General features: G+C 49.1%; 8 protein-coding genes across 8 annotated transcripts; 4 read left to right on the top strand and 4 right to left on the bottom strand.

Moving 5' to 3' along the window:
* Positions 1 to 207: 207 nt before the first annotated feature.
* On the top strand, positions 208 to 1,627 carry ANOM_002983 (putative lipase 2 precursor; the record flags this gene model as incomplete). Its single annotated transcript, XM_015548240.1, has 2 exons — positions 208 to 649; positions 714 to 1,627. 2 exons carry the CDS (start codon positions 208 to 210, stop codon positions 1,625 to 1,627), a joined length of 1,356 nt encoding a protein of 451 aa, XP_015410081.1.
* A 431-nt stretch (positions 1,628 to 2,058) lies between these two features.
* On the top strand, positions 2,059 to 4,425 carry ANOM_002984 (transcription factor domain-containing protein; the record flags this gene model as incomplete). Its single annotated transcript, XM_015548241.1, has 3 exons — positions 2,059 to 2,146; positions 2,204 to 2,258; positions 2,319 to 4,425. 3 exons carry the CDS (start codon positions 2,059 to 2,061, stop codon positions 4,423 to 4,425), a joined length of 2,250 nt encoding a protein of 749 aa, XP_015410074.1.
* A 152-nt stretch (positions 4,426 to 4,577) lies between these two features.
* On the bottom strand, positions 4,578 to 6,629 carry ANOM_002985 (C6 transcription factor; the record flags this gene model as incomplete). Its single annotated transcript, XM_015548242.1, has 3 exons — positions 4,578 to 5,621; positions 5,674 to 6,138; positions 6,189 to 6,629. 3 exons carry the CDS (start codon positions 6,627 to 6,629, stop codon positions 4,578 to 4,580), a joined length of 1,950 nt encoding a protein of 649 aa, XP_015410075.1.
* Positions 6,630 to 7,425: 796 nt separating this feature from the next.
* ANOM_002986 (uncharacterized protein) lies at positions 7,426 to 9,360 on the bottom strand (the record flags this gene model as incomplete). Its single annotated transcript, XM_015548243.1, has 5 exons — positions 7,426 to 7,920; positions 7,980 to 8,253; positions 8,316 to 8,886; positions 8,938 to 9,205; positions 9,262 to 9,360. 5 exons carry the CDS (start codon positions 9,358 to 9,360, stop codon positions 7,426 to 7,428), a joined length of 1,707 nt encoding a protein of 568 aa, XP_015410076.1.
* Positions 9,361 to 12,189: 2,829 nt separating this feature from the next.
* Positions 12,190 to 13,828, bottom strand: ANOM_002987 (aminopeptidase Y; the record flags this gene model as incomplete). The annotated part of the gene is made up of 3 exons (XM_015548244.1): positions 12,190 to 12,315; positions 12,387 to 13,528; positions 13,585 to 13,828. 3 exons carry the CDS (start codon positions 13,826 to 13,828, stop codon positions 12,190 to 12,192), a joined length of 1,512 nt encoding a protein of 503 aa, XP_015410077.1.
* A 1,365-nt stretch (positions 13,829 to 15,193) lies between these two features.
* On the top strand, positions 15,194 to 16,375 carry ANOM_002988 (uncharacterized protein; the record flags this gene model as incomplete). Its single annotated transcript, XM_015548245.1, has 2 exons — positions 15,194 to 15,704; positions 15,783 to 16,375. The coding sequence occupies 2 exons, from the start codon at positions 15,194 to 15,196 to the stop codon at positions 16,373 to 16,375; spliced, it is 1,104 nt and encodes a 367-aa protein (XP_015410082.1).
* Positions 16,376 to 16,476: 101 nt separating this feature from the next.
* On the bottom strand, positions 16,477 to 17,222 carry ANOM_002989 (uncharacterized protein; the record flags this gene model as incomplete). Its single annotated transcript, XM_015548246.1, has 2 exons — positions 16,477 to 16,527; positions 16,584 to 17,222. The coding sequence occupies 2 exons, from the start codon at positions 17,220 to 17,222 to the stop codon at positions 16,477 to 16,479; spliced, it is 690 nt and encodes a 229-aa protein (XP_015410083.1).
* Positions 17,223 to 18,596: 1,374 nt separating this feature from the next.
* Positions 18,597 to 19,506, top strand: ANOM_002990 (pyrroline-5-carboxylate reductase family protein; the record flags this gene model as incomplete). The annotated part of the gene is made up of 2 exons (XM_015548247.1): positions 18,597 to 19,146; positions 19,202 to 19,506. 2 exons carry the CDS (start codon positions 18,597 to 18,599, stop codon positions 19,504 to 19,506), a joined length of 855 nt encoding a protein of 284 aa, XP_015410057.1.
* Between the last annotated feature and the right edge of the window lie 2,760 nt (positions 19,507 to 22,266).

The following is a 22,266-nucleotide window of genomic DNA, read 5'->3' on the forward strand; positions in this document are numbered from 1 at the left end:
ATCAATCATGATCGCATGTCTTACCTGGATACGGAGTATACTCCAGTTATTTCCTCAGCTGAGCACTCCCGTATCGGTAGCACGGGCTAACCTTGGATCGCAATGGTTGCTAACGTGCTGCTCCACAGCTCATTATAAATAAAAGGAAAGATGTCGTCAAACTCGAGAGCATCAGTGTCAAATCCCTACCGTTGAGCACAAGACATCATGCGCTGGCTTCCCCTGTTCGCCGTCGTCGCGGCCGATATCTGGTCTGCTGTGACAGCCAAACCTCTTCTGCCAACAGAGGACCCCTGGTATGACCAGCCAGCGAACATTGCCTCCTACGCGCCGGGCCAGACGATCCGTTCTCGCGAATTACCGGGCAAGTTGGCACCTTCCATCCCCCTCCCAGTCGATGTGTCGGTTGAATCTGTGCATCAGTATCTGTTCCGCACCACGGACAGTCTGGGAAACCCAATCGCCGCAGTGAATACGCTGATCCAGCCCCGTAATGCGGACCCCTCAAAACTACTTGCGTACGCGATATTCTACGACTCCTCCAACCCGGCCTGCGAGCCCTCCTATACGCTTCGGCCAGACTCGGATTCTGGCCTTGTCGGAATTCTCTCCCCTAACAGCACTCTAACACCCGATGCTGCGGTTGTAAGTTTAAGAGATTCAAGCTTTGGCCACTATATGCAGCGTGACTGACAAAACTCGCCAACTAATAGTTGACCGCCTCCCTGAATCAAGATGGTGGGTCGTGACCACAGACTACGAAGGAGTGAACGCCCACTTCTCGGCCGGTGTGATCTCCGGCCAGGCAACCTTGGACGGTGTCCGCGGGGCACTCATTGAAGCCCCCAAGCTCGGTCTGTCGAAGGACGCTCGCTACGCCATGTGGGGATACTCTGGCGGTTCGATCGCCGTCAACTACGCGGCAGAGTTGCAGCCAACCTACGCACCGGAGCTGAACTTCGCCGGTGCCGCCGCGGGAGGCAACATCGCCAATCTGAGCTCTACTCTCCAAAGAGTCACTGGCGGGCCGTTCGCGGGACTTGCCTTCGGCTCGATTGACGGTCTGTCCAAGGCCTACCCCAATGTCTCCGAGTGGCTCGACCGGTCTCTTGTTCCCGAGAAGCGAGCAGAGTTCAAGAACATTGCCAGCAGCTGCCTGATCGGTGAGGGTACTCAAGGGTTCCTCAAGGATGTCTACTCATTCTTCGTGAACGGCGAGGAGTCTTTCAATGAGGACGTTCCTCAGGATGTGATGCGTCTGGCTGGACAGATGGGTGTGCGCGGAACCCCCAAGATGCCCATGTACATCTATAAGCCCGTCCATGATGAGATCAGCCCCGGGGCAGACACTGATGAGCTGGTTGACACCTACTGCGCAAATGGTGCCACTGTTGAATACGACCGCGATCTGGTCGGTGGACATGGTAGTTTATGGGTGACTGGAACTACCAATGCCATGGGATGGATCGCCGATCGCCTTGATGGGAAGCCGGTTTCCCATCCTGGAGCATGTACGAAGCAGGATGTGATTTTGTCGGATCTGAATCCGGACATGTTCCACTTCTTTGGAAATCAAGTGTGGTCGCTGCTGAAGTGGACTTTGGGTGGCTTCTTGGGACCCCGGTGAAGGCTTGTTTTAGGATCTAAGTACGAAGATGGAATTTGTTTTAAGGTGGAGTGTTGTAATGATTCGATGTAATATTATAAGGGAAATATATATATAATCATGTGATTAGTAGCAGATGAGGAAAATCAACCATTATTATTGCACCTTAGTTGTTCCAGAACAAAGCTCTCAATCTCCACAATCCAGTAAAAACCAGATAGAAACTCAATAGATAAACAAACTAAATATCAGAATACGATAAAATAGGGCTGGAATTAGGTGTACTGTTCACGACCTTCGGCATGCAGATTTGGTGCCGAGGCCGAGGTCGGAATTACTCAGGATCCGAATCTTATCGTCTTTGCGACGGTGTCGGATCTTCGCATTCTTGGCATGGAGAGAATGTATTCATCCGCCGTCACTCCGCCATCATTCCCCTCCCCAGCTTGACCATGGGTAAAGCTACCAAATCGTACCAGTGCCAACGGTGCGAGAGGACCTTTGCCCGCTTAGAACATCTTCAACGCCATGATCGTTCACGTAAGCTGCCTCTCCCTTTGTGTCCGGTCAAGTTCCTCCATTAATAATGGCGACTAGACACGAAAGAGAAGCCGTATATCTGCGACAAATGTCCCAAATCATTTACGCGCAAGTATGTGACATATGGCTATACCCGCCTGAAATTCTGAAAGTATATACTCATCGCGAACAGAGATCTGCTGGCTCGTCATGAACGCTTGTCGCATAGTTCCCCGACATCCGGTGTGGGCCAAGATGCCACCACTCCGCCGCCATCTTCGCACCAGATGTTCAATGGGCTGAACATGCTTGCATCTGCTGTGACAAATCATTCCATGGATTCAACGGGTCAAGGGAATCATGGCCTTCTCTCCGGAGGGCCGGCGCCTTTCTCAGCGCAAGCCACGCCAACCGCCGAGTCCTCTGGATTTAGCGAACCATTTAGTGGATTTGGCCCGTCCACTGCATATGATGGCGAGGACTTCACCTCATTCCTCGACAGCATTCCGTTACCCACCCACCCATACTCCCCTAGTTATCAACCCCTTCCATTGTTTCCGCCGTTTCACTTTGACACCGCCCCTGTCTATGACCTACAGAAGGAGAACCCGGCCGAAAGTGCGGAAACCCCTTCAAGCTCCATTCTACCTCGGCACGGCACCCAAATACCCTCACTTCAAGCCGAAGAATCTCCGACAGCATACAGAGCACGACACCCTCCAACTTCACTGTCCATGACGACGCAATGTAGAGAGCGTATTGACGTTCTTCTCTCTGATTACTCCAATGTCATCCCGAACCCATACGTCCCGTCTCGGCATGCCCTCTCACGGTGTTTGACCGGTTACCTCACCGGCTACCACGAGCATTACCCCGTTCTACATGTTCCCACCCTGGATCTCGATTCCAAGTCCCTGCAATTCATTCTATCCATGGCTTGTCTGGGCGCCCGATATTGCCGGGAGCCGGAAACGAGCACTGCCCTCTACCAAGTCGCCAAGGCTGTGACACTCGAACATATCCGAAGAGAGTTCCAATGGGTAGAACCTAACAGTGGTATTAACCCAAACCGGCACACTGCGTCATCTCCGGCGGCCCGAGAACAGGATCTTCTAGAGACGCTACAAGCACTCTTGATGTTGGTATCCGTATCTTCCTGGCACGAACATGAGCCTCCGTACGAGGAATCGTTGTACATGCGGAGCTACATGGAAACGCTACTCCGACAGGGAGGACTGAATGACCTCCCCGCGCAAGACGGATCGTGGGAGAGCTGGGTACGGAGCGAAGAAACGAAGCGAACGCGACTTATTGTATTCTGCTATTTTAACATTCAGACGATTGTCTTCGATTTGCCGCCTATGATGCTCACCGAGGAGTGTACGCTTGACCTGCCGTGCACAGAAGTGGAATGGCAAGCTACAACTGCCGGCCAATGGATGGAGGAAAGGAGTCAGAGCCGAGGCGAACCAAAACTACAAGATGCGCTGGCCTCGCTCTTCAGCCAGAACCCGGAGATAAAAGGGCGACTAGAGAGCTTTTCTTCCTTGGGTGGCTACGTGCTTATCCACGCAATCATCCAGAGTATTTGGCTCATTCAGAAATCCCGTCGACTACCTGGCTTCAACAAAAACTCTCTGTCCCCGTCCGAAGTGACCTCGTTAGAACTCGCATTGGAACATTGGTGCCAATGCTGGGAGCGCAACCGGGAAGCATCCATCGACCCCTTCAACCCTCATGGCCCGTTATCTTTCACATCCGCTGCCCTCCTCCGATTAGCCTATATCCGGCTGAACGCGGACTTCAGTTCCGCGCGTCGGCTCCAAACCTGGAATCCAGAGGAGATCGCCCGGTCGTTGAAAGAGAATCTCAGTGTCGAGCGCAACGACCGGTTAACTCGCGCGGCGTTGCATTGTGCCCACGCGCTTAGCACTCCAATCAAACTAGGAATCAACTACGTCGCCCAGACGCAGGTGCACTCATGGTCGCTGCAGTACGCACTGTGTTCATTAGAATGTGCCGTTCTACTTGCTAAATGGCTCGAAGAAACGACCGTCGCAAGCCCCAACCCCAGTCTGACCGAACAGGAAAGCAAGCTTTTGGAGTTTGTCATCGAGATGGTGATGGAGACTCGACATGGAGTATCCCGGGAATGGCTCTTGGCCAATAATACCCGTCTGAGTGCCATTGTTACTCGGCTGTGGGCTCGACTGTTTACTGCCGATTATATCTGGGAATTGGTCAACTTGATGGGTCGAGCTTTGAATAGCTATGCGGATTTATTGGAGAGCATGCATTAGGGTTGGTTTCTGGTGATCACGAAATGGGCCCCGGCTTCTCTTCAAGCTGTTTTTGGCAAGGAGAGGCAACGTTCAGCGCTCAAGAATGGTCATCACCCAGCATTACATCCAGTGCAATGCGAATAATGAGATCCTGCTCATAGTATGCGACATCAAAATGTCGGGGCAAAGGACGTCCAGTCAAAGAATGCAAGAGGATCAAGATCCCAGGGCATTGGGGAATCTCCAAAATCGATCTGTGGGCCTGTATCCGGCAGGTCCATTAAACCAAGGTCAGATAGTCCCTCTCCTGGCTTCGCGCCTAAACATGATCGTCGGATCGACAATGCCTTCTGTCGAAGCCGACATAGAACGGCCCAATGAGGATTAGACTCCCGCCAGCCTGCATCGCGCTCTGTTAATTCGAAGCACGTATTAACGGCACTCCAGGCTCGCTCAACCCCGGGGGTCTCGGGACAGAGGCACAGATGCCACAGGGCATACGTGAGCAAATGGTACGGAGTGTAGGTTGAAGACAGCCAACTGTAGCTTTTCAGAACTTCGTCCGTGAGCATCTCCGATCCACATTCGAGGCCCTCGCATGCATATGATAGAGTCTCCTCGTTAATGTGCTTTGCAGATTGCTCCGCACTCAGATCATTGAGCGACTGGATGTGCACCAGAACCCTGGCCTTCGATAGGAGTAACCGGCCCAATAGAAACGTAGCTTTCTGGACTGGAACGTTCTGATCGCAATATTTCAGATACGTTTTACTCAAACGAGCGTCCAAATCGGCTACGAGCTTCCGGGACTCATTATGCACATCTCTACCACGTTGTGATTGTAACGAAACCCGGTGGATGCGCGCAAATACCTTACTCGCCTCTGCGGTGATCAAGAACATAGTCATCTCCGTCCACGTTTCTTTTGGAGACGGCGGAGTCTTCATCTGCGGACTAAGATCGCTGTCGTCGACGTTTAATGGCAGGTTCGTATTAGAGATAGTCTCAGACCCCCCGACGAGCCCGTGGTCTTCAGCCACTCGCCTATCGGCGGTTATAATATGCCACCACAGGCGACGCCGCAGCTCACATTCCAGAATCGGGAGACGGAAATTGCTTCCGTCGCGATGGAGCCCAATTGACTGAGCCGCGTATATCGTCAGCCCGTTCAAAACCCAGTTGGAGCGACCACTGCTATGGAACCGGCGGCACCGCTAGAACAGTTAGCCCGCACTTCCGGTCTCTTAGGATGGAAAAAGACCTTACGACATAGATAGCCATAGCCTGTAGCGAGGTCATGGTCGGCGAGTCCAGAAACGAAGAATTGTACAGCGAGACTTCCAATCCCCGTTGATATTTCTGCAGCGCCGCATGTTTCTGGCCGCCCAGAAAATCGCCTTCGTTGATAGATAGCAAGCTCGTGGTTGCAGCGAAGTAGATTGCGAATAGAAGCGCGCTAAGATCTGCTGGTACATCGCTTGGAGCATTAATGGCATTGTATACCTTTGGTAGTAGCGTGGGAATATGCACAACCCTCATGAGCGGATTCACGTTATTCAAATAGACCTGCCATAGCTGCGTTGCCTCCCATCGAGACGGGTATAACTCCGCCACGTCAGATATCGCGTGCTGCGGGTTTAGCAATAGCCCCTCTGCACGCAGAGGAGAGAATACAGTAGAACCACCACTGGCGCTCAGTGGAGACTCTATAACTGTCTGAAGCTCTTTTTCCTAGTACACAGTTATCAACACGAACATATGAACAGAAAGCATGGACCAACCTTTTCCAAAACATGCGACAGAAAGCTCTCATTAATATACCTCGCCGAAGGACCCGAAGTCACCAAGAAACCTTCTCTCGCTGCATAAGGATCCCTGACCTGTTGGTCAACAGCAGTCCGATCCGTAGAAGCCGGTCCTGAGCCTGATGAACTTGGAACTGTAATACCCTCATCCGCACCCACGATCGCCGAGACAGCCCGTTCCAAACGCGCCAACCGGGCCGCCACCTCATTCAGACCTACATTCGGAGCTCGGCGCTTGGTCTTCTCTGATCCCGGGTAGCGACAGGTCACATTGGACCGCGCGCATGTAGTACATGGGTGCGACTTATCGCAGCGCACCTTGCGCTGATGGCAGCGGATGCAGGATCGCGAGACGTTGTAGCGACGGAGGACCCTTGGTTCCTCGTAGGTATGATCTGAAGTATTTTCACTCTCCATATTTCAGATATACACGGGGCTGTTGTTATTCTAGACAGCAAATATACGCAAGTAATACAGGGTGGTTGGATGACAGGTAGGATATATCGGACGTTCGGCTGTTCGGTCGTTCGCGCTCGGCAGTTGAACGGCCGATTCCGATGAGCCAAACCAGAGCTTGTGTAGCAATTCATTCTCAAGTAGGGAAGCTGCAAGCCTACAAGATCAAAGTATTTGATATTATTCCATAAGTATATGGAATCGCTTAATCTCTGATACTCAGCCCTCCTCTGCCGTGTGGACAATCGAACCTATTGCTGCTTTTGTTTCTGTTGTATGTGAAAGCTGGACATGTGGTATGGTGGCTCCGACTTTGGGCTAGAATTGAATGCCAGTCGATATGTATCTATCTTCGACGGCATCACGCAGATCGGTGGAACATCTTAGACCTGCTACCCTGCGGAGTGGAGTAGAGTGCATAGCTGCATGTATCTTTTCCTCGTCTCAGGCCAGCTCTCTTTCCAGTACCTCCACGCCTGTCTAGAGCCATCGCGTTAGATATATGCCAGTGAACAAATAATAAAACAGACACATTATTTTCTTATGTTGTGCTCTAGCGATCATTCCACATTATTGCTCTGTCCTCCAAATCTAGTTCAACCGACAGAAAAGAAGGAGCATTAAACTCCCTTGCAAACGATATGTAATTAAGACCCAGTTTACATTTCAGACTGACAAAAATGTTGCTTTCGTGTTAACCACAGCTGGGTATTTCACGATTATGACAATCATCTCATCACATCCCAAGCCCAAAACCTCAACCAACCCGATGCCACTCAACATATCTTTCGCAACCAGTATGGCCAGACCAAAACGCCATTTCAAACTCATGCTGTGTGGGATTATCTCCCAAGCGCAGGGGCCATTTTGCAACAATGCTGTTATGAATCTTCATCCCCAGACCAAGAAGACGACCCATATCTCTGAACCGAGCACGCTCAACAAGCCTATTAAAGAGCGTGTCATTATCCGTAAATAAGTCTGCGGCACTCATCTGGTTGAGAAACTCGGCATTGTATTTATTCTTAGGGTCTCCATGCCTGGGTCTCATTGGCAGAAAGCGCTGTAGTGTTTCCATCGCGCGAGGCATAGAAGCGAGTTGATCAGCGGGGGTGGACATCTCTCTGGTGGCATTGAGGAAGAGCATGATTAGTGTAGCCTTGGGGTTTTCATTCCTGGCTTTGAGAAGGGGCCCGAATAAGGCGAGCGTTTTTGCTGGTCCCAGGTATCCAAGGTCGGCGATATTAGCAAGCTGCGAAGTGTAAGTCTCGACTCGATGATCGGTCAACGGAATGATAAGATGTATCTAACCTCGATTCTATCATAGAATGTTTCTCTTCCTCGGAGCGTGGCCAATTTGTCCGGCAAATCCATGGCGTCTTGCTTGAAGAGGCAGATGCTCAGCTTTAGGGTGTGTAGTCGTTCACAAAAGCTATGTAGATTCCGCTTAAGGCTCACATAAAGCTGGCCATATAAGTCGTGTTTAGCACCGTAAGAAGGTCGCAGGATTTCGGTGAGTGTCCACCCTTGAAGAGGATCTGCCGAATCGGGCATTGGCCATGGATGTTCGTTATGGAACAACGTGCTTCCTTTCATTAGCGGCTCCATTTCTCTTGCTCAAGGATGGATGGGTGCGTCAGTACTTACGGGTTAGGAACCCTAAAGTCTTCACGGGATGCCCCAAATGGAAGTAATATCCCATCGCTCCGGAATTTCCACAAAGAAAGACGCCATGAAGGATGCAGCGGAAACAGAGCTCTGTCCCGATAATCTCGTCGACTATGGGCAAGGGTGATCGACTCATGGAGAGCAGCAGCTTTCTCATAGGAGATATCTGGTGCTTCTGGGAGGTAAGAGAGAACTCTATCCCACTCAGTTCTGCTAAGGGCTGCGGAGAGTGTACTACTCCTACATGACCACATTTTCTGTAGGACACTCGCAGCCTGCACTGGATCTGCTGCCAAGAACTCACTTATAGCCGGAAAGACCGCCCCTCGGACTGATTGCAGAAGGGACTCTGGCAGAAAGGCTGAGTACCATAAGTGTAAGATTGCTACGCTGGCAACATCAGGGGGTAGGTGGAACGCCACCAGGAGGAATACCAGGTTTCGCGCTACGACCGTCTCGTCCCGGTCGTTGATATCAATATGGATGCGTCCGCGGTAACTACCCGGGAGAGAAACAATTGTTTTGACTAGATTCCTCAAGTCTCCAGAAGCTATAAGATATTAGAGACGCGAGGGTCCACAGGGCCTCTTGATTCTCATACCTGCGAGAAGAAGGGAGAGATCCCGAGAATAGTCCTCGCCCTCATTATCCTTCAATTGCAGTAGGTCGAAGGCCGGGACATTACCCCATAGATATTTGCTTCCTCCATGCATCGCAACCGGGGTGTGCTCTTCATCTGAGTTATCTATGAAGTGTGGCACACGGTTTTCGACTTCCCATGCTGGGCGCCAGGCGGCTTTTCGCATGGGATTCTTACAGTCGAGCTTGTGGACTGGCCAATGAGCAGTCTGACAATCCTTGCCGCAGTACTTTTGCCCTGGTTAACTCTTTCCATGGAACAGACCGTTTGACGTGGGCTACTTACCATCACTAGGTGGCAACCGGTACAACCCTTAGTGCCGGCTCCGAGACACCTAGTAGCACTATGATCTTGTCTCCAGTTTGCACACAGGAAGGGTTGCATCTTGCCACCAATAGACAAAAACTATCTAACCTCGATCAACTTTCAAAAGCTTTCTTTAATAAAAAGCAAATTAAGGTCCCTGAATAGGGTGGTGCACACAAAAGCAGTAGATAAGAGTAAGGTTCGAGAAACGTTGAGCACAAGTCCTCCAGATGGTAGTTCAATCATCGAATATGACATATCCTAAATAGAGGAGGGGTAATCATGTCTCTTTATCCAAAGCCGCACACTATTGGTGACTCGGTTGCTTTGGCTACGGCAAGGCTGGCCTTTATGCAGTCTAAGATGCAGCAACTTGCCTACAATTTGGATCAACGTGGCTCTGTCCTCCGTACTTGCCCTGATATTTATTCACCAAGAATCCAATAAAATCAAAATCAGGGCAGAACATGACGGGGACATTCTATGCACTACTCATAGTCAGTCACTCCTCACGGAATTCACCTCCACACCAGTCCACCAATCATGGCCTATGGTCAAACCTGTTCGATCCATAAATCCTGTACTTCTTTCTTCCATATTGAGTGAAAAGTGGCCGCGGAACAGATTGACTGTTCAAGCACAGATATAGAGTAGCACGTGACCGGGCCCTAGGCTGCCATTTGACCCGCCTCAGGCGCTATACCAGGCCGTTGCCTGATTGGCGGCTGGTACATTTTTCTATAAAGTTTTAAAACACACCACATACTTTCAAAATTCATTCATTCTCCAAATACTCTCACCATGGACAGGCTTCCGATTGAGATCTTGCTGAGAATCTTCAGCTATCTACAACCGAAGCTTGGTTCAGTCCTCCGAGTGAACAGCCAGTGGTTCAACTGTGGTATTTCGCTCATATGGCGGGAAGCATTCTGGTTCCATCTGTCTCGGATCCCAAAAGATCGACGGATACTGTATACTGCTGCAATTGGAAAGCTCTTTCTCTGGGAGGGTGCCACAGAGGAGATAGAGGAGTTCAGTCATTTTGCCTACCCTAGGTTGAAGCATCTAAGTATCGGCTCAAATCCGTCCGCCAAGGTGGACATCGCTTGGCTCAAACGGTATATGCATGCAGGACTGCAATCGATTGAATTCACAGGAGACTTCGATCCAGAGCTACTGCTGCACCTTCAGAGGAACTGTCGCCAACTGAAGGAAATATCAATCAGTACGCCGGGCGATCGACTTACGGGAGAGATATTTCACCGCTTCCTCCAAAACAGTCCTGTCACTAAAGTCTCCCTGGACGGAAACAACGTTAAACCATTATTTGCTAACGTCATTCTCAATCATCTCTCCAATCACGACAACTTGGAAGAGCTATCTCTTGGTTATACTATCGACAAATTACCGAGCAATATCAAAAGCTTAGAAGCCGTCCAATCGCTTCGAAAGCTCTCCGCTAAAATTACACACGATTTATTTCCCAGCTTTATCTCCAGCTTCACGTCTTTACATGAACTCAATTTGAGCGTGGAGGGGGAGCCAAAATCACGACTTACTTCCATCGACTTCAAACACCTTTCAAAACTCACCCAACTCCGCTCACTCCAAATATCTTTAGATGGCAAGATGGAGGTTCATAAAGAAGACCTTCTATTCCTCAAGAACCTGAAGCACCTAACCAAACTACAACTTACGGGCACGATCCCAACGGCCCTCATGGCAGCCGGATTCAACGACGTCGATTTCGAGGACCTGGTTGCAGACCTGCCCAATCTGCGAGTACTCACGTTACACCTATACCAGTTGCCCGTGAATATACACAGCCTAGCAGCTCTCAGCCAATCTTGCCCGTTACTGGAATGTTGTGATCTCATGGGAAGCTTTAACATAGCACAGCTGAAGGAGTACCAGGCACCGCTTTTCCCCAAACTTCTTTCGCTCCGTATCAAGTGTTTCAACAGGCAGACTATTGATCGTACCGGTGCAATACTACCCGTGGGGAGAGGAATTGGGTAAGTACTGGTATATTATACTATTTCTACGCAATTCCGCTGACTCTCTGTCTCCAAAAGTCCCGAAAAGTACGTCGTGCAGCTGGAAGCACACTTTCCGAAATTGCAGGACATTACGCTCACCAACTCAAATCTTATGGACATCGCCCACTCGGAGGTAATGTTCTCGGACAGTGTTCTGCATGGATGGAGGGCCAGGCAGCACGAGCGAGAACAGAGCGTTCTGAAGAGCTATCGCTAGGGAATCAAGTCTCCTGTTGAATATGTATCTTTTCTTGTGTGTATATATACCACGAATCTCGTGATGGGACATATTTGATGCCTGTGTATTTGTCTATCCGATCTATTGATTGCACCGGAGATGGGTTTTGGAGATTACCCTCTCGCTATTAAGAGCGCATTAGCGTAGCTAAATCTAAACATCTGCTTGTACGGAAGGCTCAGATTTTGGTTGCATCGTAGCCACTTTTGACCCAAAGAACGGCCGACATGTTGCTAGGCAAGAAAGTGGGCTGGGAGCAGTAACTAGGTAGGTCGCGTTGTTGCTATGCCTTACTTGCATCTCATATGTGTATCCTATTCCAGGGCTCAGTCGTACTATCTAAGTTCAATTTACAGTATTAGCCCCATTGCTGATGGTGTCAAACTAATGCTCGCAATGGTACCAAGAGGCTTATGCTCAGCAACAGTAACCTATGATCAAAAAGAAACAGCCATATAAGTAAATATCCAATTGATAATCCCGCAACAGATATTCATTTATTAACTCTGCGATATTGCTTATCCCGAAAACCAAACAGATCTGCGTAATGTTCTAACAAAGTATCATCAACAACGCCAATACTCTGTCTATTGCACCATATCCTATTCAACGCCAGAGGATATCTAAAAATTAAAGTACGAGCCGGGGCCCGTGGTACTTCTTCTGCTCCGTAGCAAAAGCAGTGATGGAATCCTTCGTCCGCTTAGGGAAACCTTCAAAAGATCTAGCATAGGTGGCAACTGAGTGGGCGACAAGCTGAAACAAAAGTCCAGGTTAGTAGAATGTCAAATAACAGTAAAGCCTTTACCTGGATTGAGCGCTCTTACCTTGGTGTTCCACTCCCATGCTGTTAAATTCACATTGCCGACAACATCACAAATCTGGTGATAGCATGGGTCATACCAGGCGCCGGCAACGCCGCCGAACATCTCCTGCTCCTCCGGTGTCTTGATACCCTCGGCTCCAGTGGCGATACCGCCTCCTGGAATGCCGTGACGGATAAACGCGTCGTAGTCGCTGCGGCCATCAAATGGAATGAAGGTGTGATTGAGGTCGTGGGCATCATAAAAATCGACGTACAAGTCGCGCAGCTCCTCAGATCCGACCGGGTTCACCGCATTGGTGGCGTTGTAAACCTGGTACGCAAAGTTCGGGGAACCAAGCATATCGTAGTCCATGAACAAACGGATCTTCAGGTTCTCCTCGGGAGTGAGAACGGAAACATAGTAGTCCGATCCAAGGAGGCCTTCCTCTTCACCTGCCCACCATGCGAATCGCACACAGTTGTTCACCCGGTATTGAGTCAGCAGGGTCGCGAGCTCCAGGAGTGTCAAGCTACCAGAGCCATCGTCGTTGATGCCTGGTCCTTCGGCAACGCTGTCACTGTGGCCACCGAGCATCACACAGTTCTCGGGATCGCCCTCGGTCGTCTGAGCGATGATGTTGGTCGTATGAATGGTCTCGACAATGGCATCCATGTAGGCGATACCATCGACCTCCTCGCCCTTCTTTAGTTTCTCCAAGATGGGCGCAGCATCTTCATCAGAAAGACCCCAGGTAGCAACATGGTCCGGTGTGGGGTTACCCAGCGTTCCACTCAGGCTACCTGGTTCATTGTTGTATACCACGGCCGCAACAGCGCCGGCTTTTCCAGCCAAATCCGACTTCGTACCGAACGGACAGGTGCCACGGCTAATGAGCGCAATGGCGCCAGACACATCAGAAGGAAAGTCTGACGCGTCACATCCGAAGTTGGAAACCGCTACCAGGGGTGCATGTACGGGCTGTTTGTGCTTGGTAGGGGGGGTCAATCCCATGGGTGCCGCCGATTTCGGTACATCGTTGCCGAGGACTAGGCGGGATTCGAAAACATTGCCTGTGACGGCAGCGAAGGACTGATTGGTGATGGTGTAGTAATCGCCCAGCTTATCAAGCGTTGAGTAGATATAGTCAATGGTTCCGAGGTGCCCTAAGGGTGTCTATGGGTCAGCAACTAGGGGCGGATTGCATAGTTCAACTACCTACCTTTGCTTCCAATGACTCGAGTCGGGTGGTTGTATTCTTCCTCTCCTAAGTCCGCGATCTTGGATAGTTCTTTGGCTCTCTTCAACAGGTTCTCGGCTTTGACGTGACTTTGGAACGCAGAGGAGCTGACCAGCTCCTTGTCGGAGGTGATGGGAACCTGAGATTGCAACAGGGGAAGTTGGACTGCGCCTACTTCACCGAGAAGGAGGGTAGCAATTGCTACCTCTGGAAGCTGTAGTCGCATGATGATACAGTGTGGAGGTCGAGATGGAGATACTGGAATCAATGGGGAGCTGTTGACGTGAGTCAGTCAGTTTGGAGGAGATGGAGTCCCCGGTTTGTTTATCCGAGAGGCTGGGGCTGATCCATCACATCACGCGATAAGCGATAAGATAACCGCCATCTTCAAACGTTGACATAAGATTGAGTCCTTCAATAAACATTTCAAACATGATGCGACTTAAAATACCAATTATATATTAATCGTTTATTTGAATGATCGGAACGAACGTATATAATTTTGTGCGAAAGCCAATTAGACCTAGAATCTGTAGGGAAATATATCTCTTTGTAGAACTGCTATCGTTGTCATTAGCGTCACTATATATTTGCTGTGAACTAGTGCCATCCTAGTCCAGTGTGCATAACGCATGAATAAATCAAAGCATGTCACAACAACACTTTAGTCGGTTTTTATGCCTAGGTATATCCAATTTACAATTTAATATGCCAGGCTTCTGGGGTCTGGCCTCAGGCTAAATTGTACCCTAGGCCCACGAACTTGTGGGCCGGAGAAACAAACCTGGCCCCATGGCGAGGCCCATGCGTCTGCCATGTGGAGTTGTGTTGTATCCGAGGTACTGTGTAAGCCTGTAAGGTACGCCGGAAATGCTGTAGCCGAGTCTCACCTACCTTACAGCCTCATCACTGTTACGGCGTAGAGGGGACGTGGGTATTGTGGGGAATAGGGATCAAGGATGACAAGTTGTGCTTGCTCCACTTCCAAGTTCGAGGAGCACAGCCCACCCATGTCGGAGTTCAGTTACGCTGCAGGGTAAGATTTTACTTGACCCCTTGTTACTCTGCGCTTTATGATAGGCCTTAATGACCGAATCAAATACCCCATCGCACCACGGAAAGGGGTCCAACTTTCATGACATATATTGATGGCTATTAGTGGATGTTATAAGACGCCGGTCTTTTAGTCCCTGAAGAGGAAACAAACAAAGGGAAAAGTCCAAATGAAAGCTAACTGGAAGAAGAAAAATGCCTGGTCGACGCACTCTCCAGCAAAATACTAGTAGTTTCGGGTATGGCTGGGTAAGCAAGGCTGGGTATGATTTAATAAATAATACCCTGCATAATATTTTATATTTTTCTTTCATCTTTTCGATGTTTTCACAGACAAGATGCACTTATCGCTAAGGCTTCTGAGGCTGTCCTCCGTCCTCGAGTCTTACACATGCCGCGTGTTCCTATTCTTTTTAATTCCTTATGCACTTCTAGTATACTTGGCGCGTATAGCTAGTTGGCGTGACCCGACGTCACTGTTCTTCCGAGAAAATGAAGCCTACGAGCTTCGTATTCTAGTCCACGTGCGGTGGAGGGCATGGCGTTGATCAACGAAGCTAACAATGTGACGGAAACTCCCCGCCCCAAGGCATCTGCGAACCCTACCATGTGTGTAGGATTTGCCTCTATTGCGCGGGAGGGTGTAAGCTATTTTCAGAGTGCAGTTGGATCGGTGTTGGCAGGCCTTTCTCCGGTAGAGAGAGCCGATTTGTTTCTCATCCTATTCATTGCTCATACAGATCCCACGCAGCACCCAGCCTACTCAGAGCCATGGCTGCATGAGCTGGCTGACAAAGTTCTGCTCTATGATGAGAAAGACGTCGACATTGAGCACATCCGAGGTCTTGAAACAACTGAGGCCAAAACTTTAGCTCTCGAGAAAGGCTTACTGGACTACACTTATCTTTTGAAAGCATGTGCAGCCATTGGCACCCCGTACACAGTTATGCTTGAGGATGATATCATTGCTCTGGATGGTTGGTATCACCGAACAAAACAGGCCTTGCGTGCTGTGGAGCGACAAACAGCGGAGAAGAAAGCATCGAAATGTAAGTGCTGAATCAAGATCACTCTGCCGCTTACACAATTCCTGGGTGTGGAGACTGATATAAGTTGCACTTCTGAAGGGCTTTATCTTCGCCTTTTTTACACCGAGAACTTCCTAGGCTGGAACTCAGAGGATTGGCCTACCTATCTATTCTACTCTCTTCTCTCAGCGTCCACCATCTTACTCACGACCTTGATCGTCCGCCGTTATCGACCGTCTTCGAAGCCATTTTTACCGAAAGAAACAGTCTTTGTTCTCTGCTTCATTTGTACACCTCTCCTGATCATCCTCTTCTTTGCGACCGGGCGAGTCACAATGCTACCGATCCCCGAAGGCGTGCATGAGATGCCAAAATTCGGTTGCTGTTCCCAGGGGCTCGTTTTTCCTCAAGGTCGTATCATGGATCTAGTATCGTGGTACGAGTCCAAAGGAATCGGCTATGTCGACATGCTTACGGAAGATTATGCGAATCAGAACGGGGAGATACGCTGGGCATTAACACCCAGTGTATTGCAGCACGTCGGGAGCAAGAGCTCCAAAACCAACAACCCTATCCCGCAGAAGGGCCTCCGCACGATCCCTGAAACATTGTGGAATTTCGGGTTTGAGAAAAACGATGTGAATCTTCTACGCAAAGAACATGAACAACAGATAAGATGGGGTGATCCATGATTGGATGTGTAATTGGAACGTCGCAATATCTCAATAAAGATGTATAGCCATATTCAACTGCCTGCGATTCTTTACTAAACCTATCTCTCCGTAGCAGAAGCCTACTCGGAACCAAATACGCCATCCGAGACAATGATGGCAATGACAGTAACCTTGTATGGATCAGTACCGTCGATTGACAGGAGAGCTGCATTAAAAGGGGTCTTACTAATGATAAATCCACACCTGGAGTAACGATGATATCAAGAGCCGGTCGATAATTGCGACGTGTACTTGGCGGCAAGGCTAGTTTCTGGTTATGATGTACACTCTCGCGCACTTCAGTGACCTTCATATCTCCATCCACGACATCAAAGGACTCCAATACACGTCCATGTCTTTCTATCTCCAGCGTGACCTCTTTATCATGCACTGGACCTTTCAAATCAGTCGCAGCTACATTAGTAAACGTGAACAGGAAGCTCCCGAACGGAGCCAGTCGCGGTGCGCCAGTGGCTATACTGTCAGCAGTTGGGGTCTCCGGCAGTGTGATACACCAAGCATTTCGAAATGAGATCTTCCTGTGAAGGTCGAACAAGGGTAGACCTGAAGCATCACGAAATTCTCGACATGAGCGACCGTTGAATTTCCGACCACTGTCAGTGAATCGTGTAACCCGGTTTTCGTCCTGTACTTTGTAAGCAGCCACGGACTGGGCGTCGCCCTGGGGTCTGAGAGTCAGCAGTGTCTTCGAGTCATTTATATAATGTTCTCGGATCGCGATTGGGCGAGCAGGAGCTTTTAGGACCTTGCGAGGCTGAGAGGATATCGCATGGTCCATGCGTGCTTGGATGTATGCTGCAGACATTGTAGCGAGACCCTGGTATTTCTCTTGGTGGTGAGGTATGCTCGACAGAGGGCAGGCTTAGGAGTACAAAGGATACGTGATTGTACAATTATACGCTGACGAACCATGGTGAATGAAGGGTACAACGAGATACAAAACAGGGACCTAGAATATGATGGCTTTGCAACCCGTCGCAAGGCTTGCTGACATCTAGCCCTTCCTCCTGTCCTACTGTATACACAGAAGGCAATGGACTCAGACTAGAAAGTCCAAACTTAATTCGCGCGATTTCTGTACAGCCTCAGTTATACGTTCAGGAAGAAACTTGGTCCTACATAAATACATCCTACCTTGTCGTCTGTATACCAATCCGGCCTCAAGAGGGGGTCGCCCGACCCATTCATCCTGCTTTCAATGATGAGTATGTACCACAGGGTTCGTTCTGGTAATAGCTTCTACCACCATTACCTATGTTGGCTGCTTCTGTCCCAAACTGCCTGTGTATCCTCTTTGCATCCTCCGTTGCACAAAGGGGCATAAAAATACAAAAAAATGTTACTTGACTTGCGTCATGTAGCGGCTTAGTAGCATTTCCGTCTCATTTCTCGGACACCTCGCTCAATCTGGTCAAGTTTGCGTGAATTTGTGATTCACTAGACATGTCCTAGGAACGTAATCGTTCCTTAGTCTACCATGGCGTTGAGTCATTGGCTTGGGTATGTATAGTACAAGGCCTCCTGAACCTCTCGAAAAATGCCCCAACTCAGATACACGGATGGTATGACAATGAGAGGCTTTGCAGTATCTGTAGCACATACTCTGACTGTTCCTAACCTGGCGAGGCGCAGCACTGCAATTGAAGCAATATCGTGGCCTGCGGAGGTAGGGTCTTCATTTAGCATTTTAGCAGTTGAGTATGCAGGACGATCTAGTTCAGTTGACAAGAAAGGAAAATCTCAGTACTTATTTAACAAAGACTAAAACTTTAAACAAAAGAAGGACCTCGAAAGATACAATATAAGTGTAGATAGACTAGAAAAAGACAATCTGACAAAAAGAATGACCGACGCAGGGATCGAACCTGCAATCTCTTGATTCGTAGTCAAGCGCCTTGCCATTGGGCCAGCCGGCCGGCTGTTGAAATACTTGTAATTATTTTGGCACATGAGTAGAAAGTACCGATAGACCGATCGGCCGAGCGATGATCCACCATCCCCGCAGTCCCCTGTAACACCGCTTTCCCTATTTGATATGATGCGATGCCAAATTCGGTTGGCGGTCTATTTGTGCCCCGCCTTTTGACAAAGTGGGGGAATTTTGAGATCATGTCCATATCCTATCAACAATCCCCTCTACTATTGTGAAAGAATAGCTGAATTAATCGCCCGTTTAAAAATGCCTTCTCTTCAAGATAGCAAGCTTGCCTTTATCGGCGGTGGCAACATGGCCTCCGCCATCATTGGAGGTCTCCTCAACAAGGGCGTCCAAAAACAAAACATCTGGGTTTCCGAGCCTTGGGATGTCAACCGCGAGAAGATGGCGGCCCTGGGGGTGCAGACCACCACTGTGAATGTTGAAGCTGCAAAGGATGCGAATCTTGTTATCATCGCAGTCAAGCCACAGGTTACCAAGGGTGTGTGCGAGGAATTGGGCGCTGCGTGGTCAGGACGTACAACCCTGCCCGTTGTCGTCAGCATTGCTGCAGGAATCACCCTTGATAGCTTGGTCCAATGGCTCCGCACAAGCGACGGACGCAACGCACATGTTGTCCGTGTTATGCCAAACACACCAGCGCTCGTGGGTGAGGGTGCTTCCGGTCTGTATGCCAGCAAGGATGTGACCTCGGAAGAGAAGGAGCTCGTCAATGCTGTTCTTGGAAGTGTCAGCAAGGCCACCGAGTGGGTGGATAAGGAGGAATTGCTCGATGTCGTCACTGGACTTTCTGGTAAGTTCTGCTCGTAAATTCCTACCCCGAGAGGACGCGCATTGACAAGGTTTAGGATCCGGTCCCGCTTACTTTTTCGCCATGGTGGAACATCTGATTGCCAGTGCAACCGCCCTTGGTCTCTCCGAAGAACAGGCTACTCGGTTGGCTTCCCAGACATGTCTCGGCGCCGGCAAGATGCTTGTCGACTCGTCGGATAGCCCCACCCAGCTGCGCAAGAACGTTACCAGCCCGAATGGAACCACCTATGCTGCCCTTCAGACATTTGAGTCGCTGGGCTTTAAAGACACTGTTGATAAGGCTGTCAACGCTGCTACCTCCCGAGCAGCTGAGTTGGGAAACACTCTTGGCAAGCAATAAACAGAAGAAAATTGCCGTGAGGGAAGTTAGTATAGGGAAAAGTGTCCAACGTACCTTGTATGTATCAAAACCTCGAGAAATTGATAAGGCCCTGACAATTTAGTATTTGCTAGGATCATGTAATCCTCTGTCACCATCAGCGTATGCATAGAATACTACAGAGCCTATGAGAGCCTGTACTGTATGAAAATCAAGCAATTATGTTCTTTCCTAGTAGACTCCCATAATGTGCAAGACAGATAAAGACGTCGACGTATACAAATGGTCACAATTCCATCAGCAACCGTTGCATTGAGGCCAGCAATGACGGCTGTATGCTTGCAAGAAGGGCCTAGGAGAAGGGTTTCCTAAGGCTTTAACAGCCGTAGCCCCAAACCCTGCTTCAGTAATTAACCCTACTTTGCTGGGGTTGTCCCTTCGTTTGGAGTTTAATATGACGACAACTGCCTGCTCCAGACGGTCCCACTGGCACTGATAATCTGATAACACCCCTCACAGGAATGAATCATCTTTACAAGGCTGCAGTGATAAATGCTAGAGCCGGTCTTCATTCTGCATGGCTATTAATTTATCCGATCCAAGGGATGCGGCGAATAATCTTCGAGAGCCAATTCGGGTCACTAGTACCATAAATTGGCCGATCTAGAACTTACATACCAGTCTCGTGTGAGTGCTATATCTCGTGAACAAACAAGAACAATTGCCCCCCTCTATCCCGAATAACCTGTTGTAGGGCATGACAGATCCTCACTTAATACAAGCCGGTAGAATGTACCTGAAACTGAGGAGGTGGGCCTGGACCCCATTGCCGAGCCCATACGGCAAAAGCTCCATGATAAAAGAACTCACGTTGTTGATCAACTTATCTACTAGTAGATTCATAGGCCAGGTAGCCTTCGGTTCGAACGCTGAAACAATGGCAGCTACTCCGTTCTCTAAGTGAGCTGGCATAGCGACGGCATCCCATACTAAGTAGTTTATCGTATGATAAGAAAGGTGTCAGTTTTCAGATTTCTGTTTCATGTCAGTCTGACAATTTGTAGAGTTTGAGCCAGGAGTACATACAATCAGTGCTCGGGAGTCGAAAACCAGTCAATTTCTCCTTTAGTGGATACAAAAGAATAAATACTGCGGCGTTGCAGTTCCACTTGACTACCATCAATAACTTGCATGGGATTATAACGCAACCAACAATGAAGCCTTTTCTACTTCGTGCTTCGCTACTCGCCAGTCGTGCCCTTGGATCCAACTCGTCATCCAAGGTGTATGGAATACCTGCTGGTTTGCCTATAGTGTCACAGGAGGCGGAAATGTGACACCAGCTATTCCAGCTAATGTGACTCAACTACACGACTGGCTTACGGATAACAAGCTTCATGTCATTGTGCTTGACAAGGAGTACAACTTTATAGGTAGCGAAGGCTACTGCGAGAATTGTGCTTGCTGTGTCTTCAACACTGACACCTGTGGTGAGGGTGGCCAGGATGCGATCGAAACTGATTTTGGTTGGTGTGGAGATAGGACTCCAGTCGATTGCACCTATCCCAATACGACGACGATTGACGTGGCATCGAATAAAACAATCGTGGGGCTTGGATCCAAAGGTGTTATCCGAGGCAACGGACTACGATTTGTGAACGACGCCTCAAATATCATCGTTCAGAATATATCCATACCACGGAGAATAATCCGGGATATGTCTGGGGTGGAGATGCGATATACATGAACGGTTGTGATTTGATTTGGATTGACCATGTAAAGATTTCGCTGGTTGGACGCCAGATGATATCTATGGGATATGAATCCACTGAGTTACCTTGGATTATGTGAACCTGGGTATATTGTCGAAGAGGACTGACCAAGTACTGTCAGGAAAGGAAGGAGGGAAGGGGGGAGTAGTATTATCAAATAGCTCAATTAGTTAGGACTTAACTAAGATCATCAATCTACCAGTTCGCACCGCACCGATTAGTTCTGGTGGGATACTTATCTACTTGCATATCTATATCGGTCCAATCTGATCGATTCCCTACATAGCGTCCCAGGTAAGAACACCTAAGCTCGAGGTTAGTGGTAAACGAGCACTGTGAAAAGATACCCCAAAGAACCGGGGTGAGGTGCATCACAGTGGTTCTTGGAAAGGGTCAGACCAATCAAATATCCGGTTTATAATCATCAGTGCCAAGTTTCCCGAGCCGAGAAGCCTGCGAAAGGCAATTAATTGTCGTATTCAACCCCTACGTAAGTGGAGGCTTAGTGCTGTCCTACATAAAATGACCATTTATATGCGGTTGTGGCTTGGAGTTGGGCTGTGTAATCAGAATAAGCACGGTTAACCTGGCGTTCTAGGTAAAGCAATAGCCAATTCATGTATTGGAAGCCACAGTGTCGGAAGGAAGACGCCGTATAGCCTACTCGGTATATCGAGGATATCTTATTTCAGAGCTGGGCTCGGGTTAGCAGGGTGGTTTTCGCCCCGAGCTAGATAAGACACAGGCCCAGAATGGCCAAAAGGTTCACTTTTGACATTTTACACAGCTATGATAATGTCAGAGCCCAATTGGCAAGCACTTATAATTTGTGGATAATGGTGACTATGGAGTAGGCTTTCTCATGCATGGTGTTCAAGTTTACTGAAAACCATCTCACGGTAGGGGATCTTCAGCCCACTCAACAGTGCTCTGGATTAGAGACAGCTACCATTCTTGACGTGAAGCCGTAGAGTTGCACAACTGGATGATTATACCCCGATGTCTTGTT

Source organism: Aspergillus nomiae (genome assembly GCF_001204775.2).
Source record: "Aspergillus nomiae NRRL 13137 chromosome Unknown contig00037, whole genome shotgun sequence".
Classification (NCBI taxonomy): Eukaryota; Fungi; Ascomycota; class Eurotiomycetes; order Eurotiales; family Aspergillaceae; genus Aspergillus; species Aspergillus nomiae.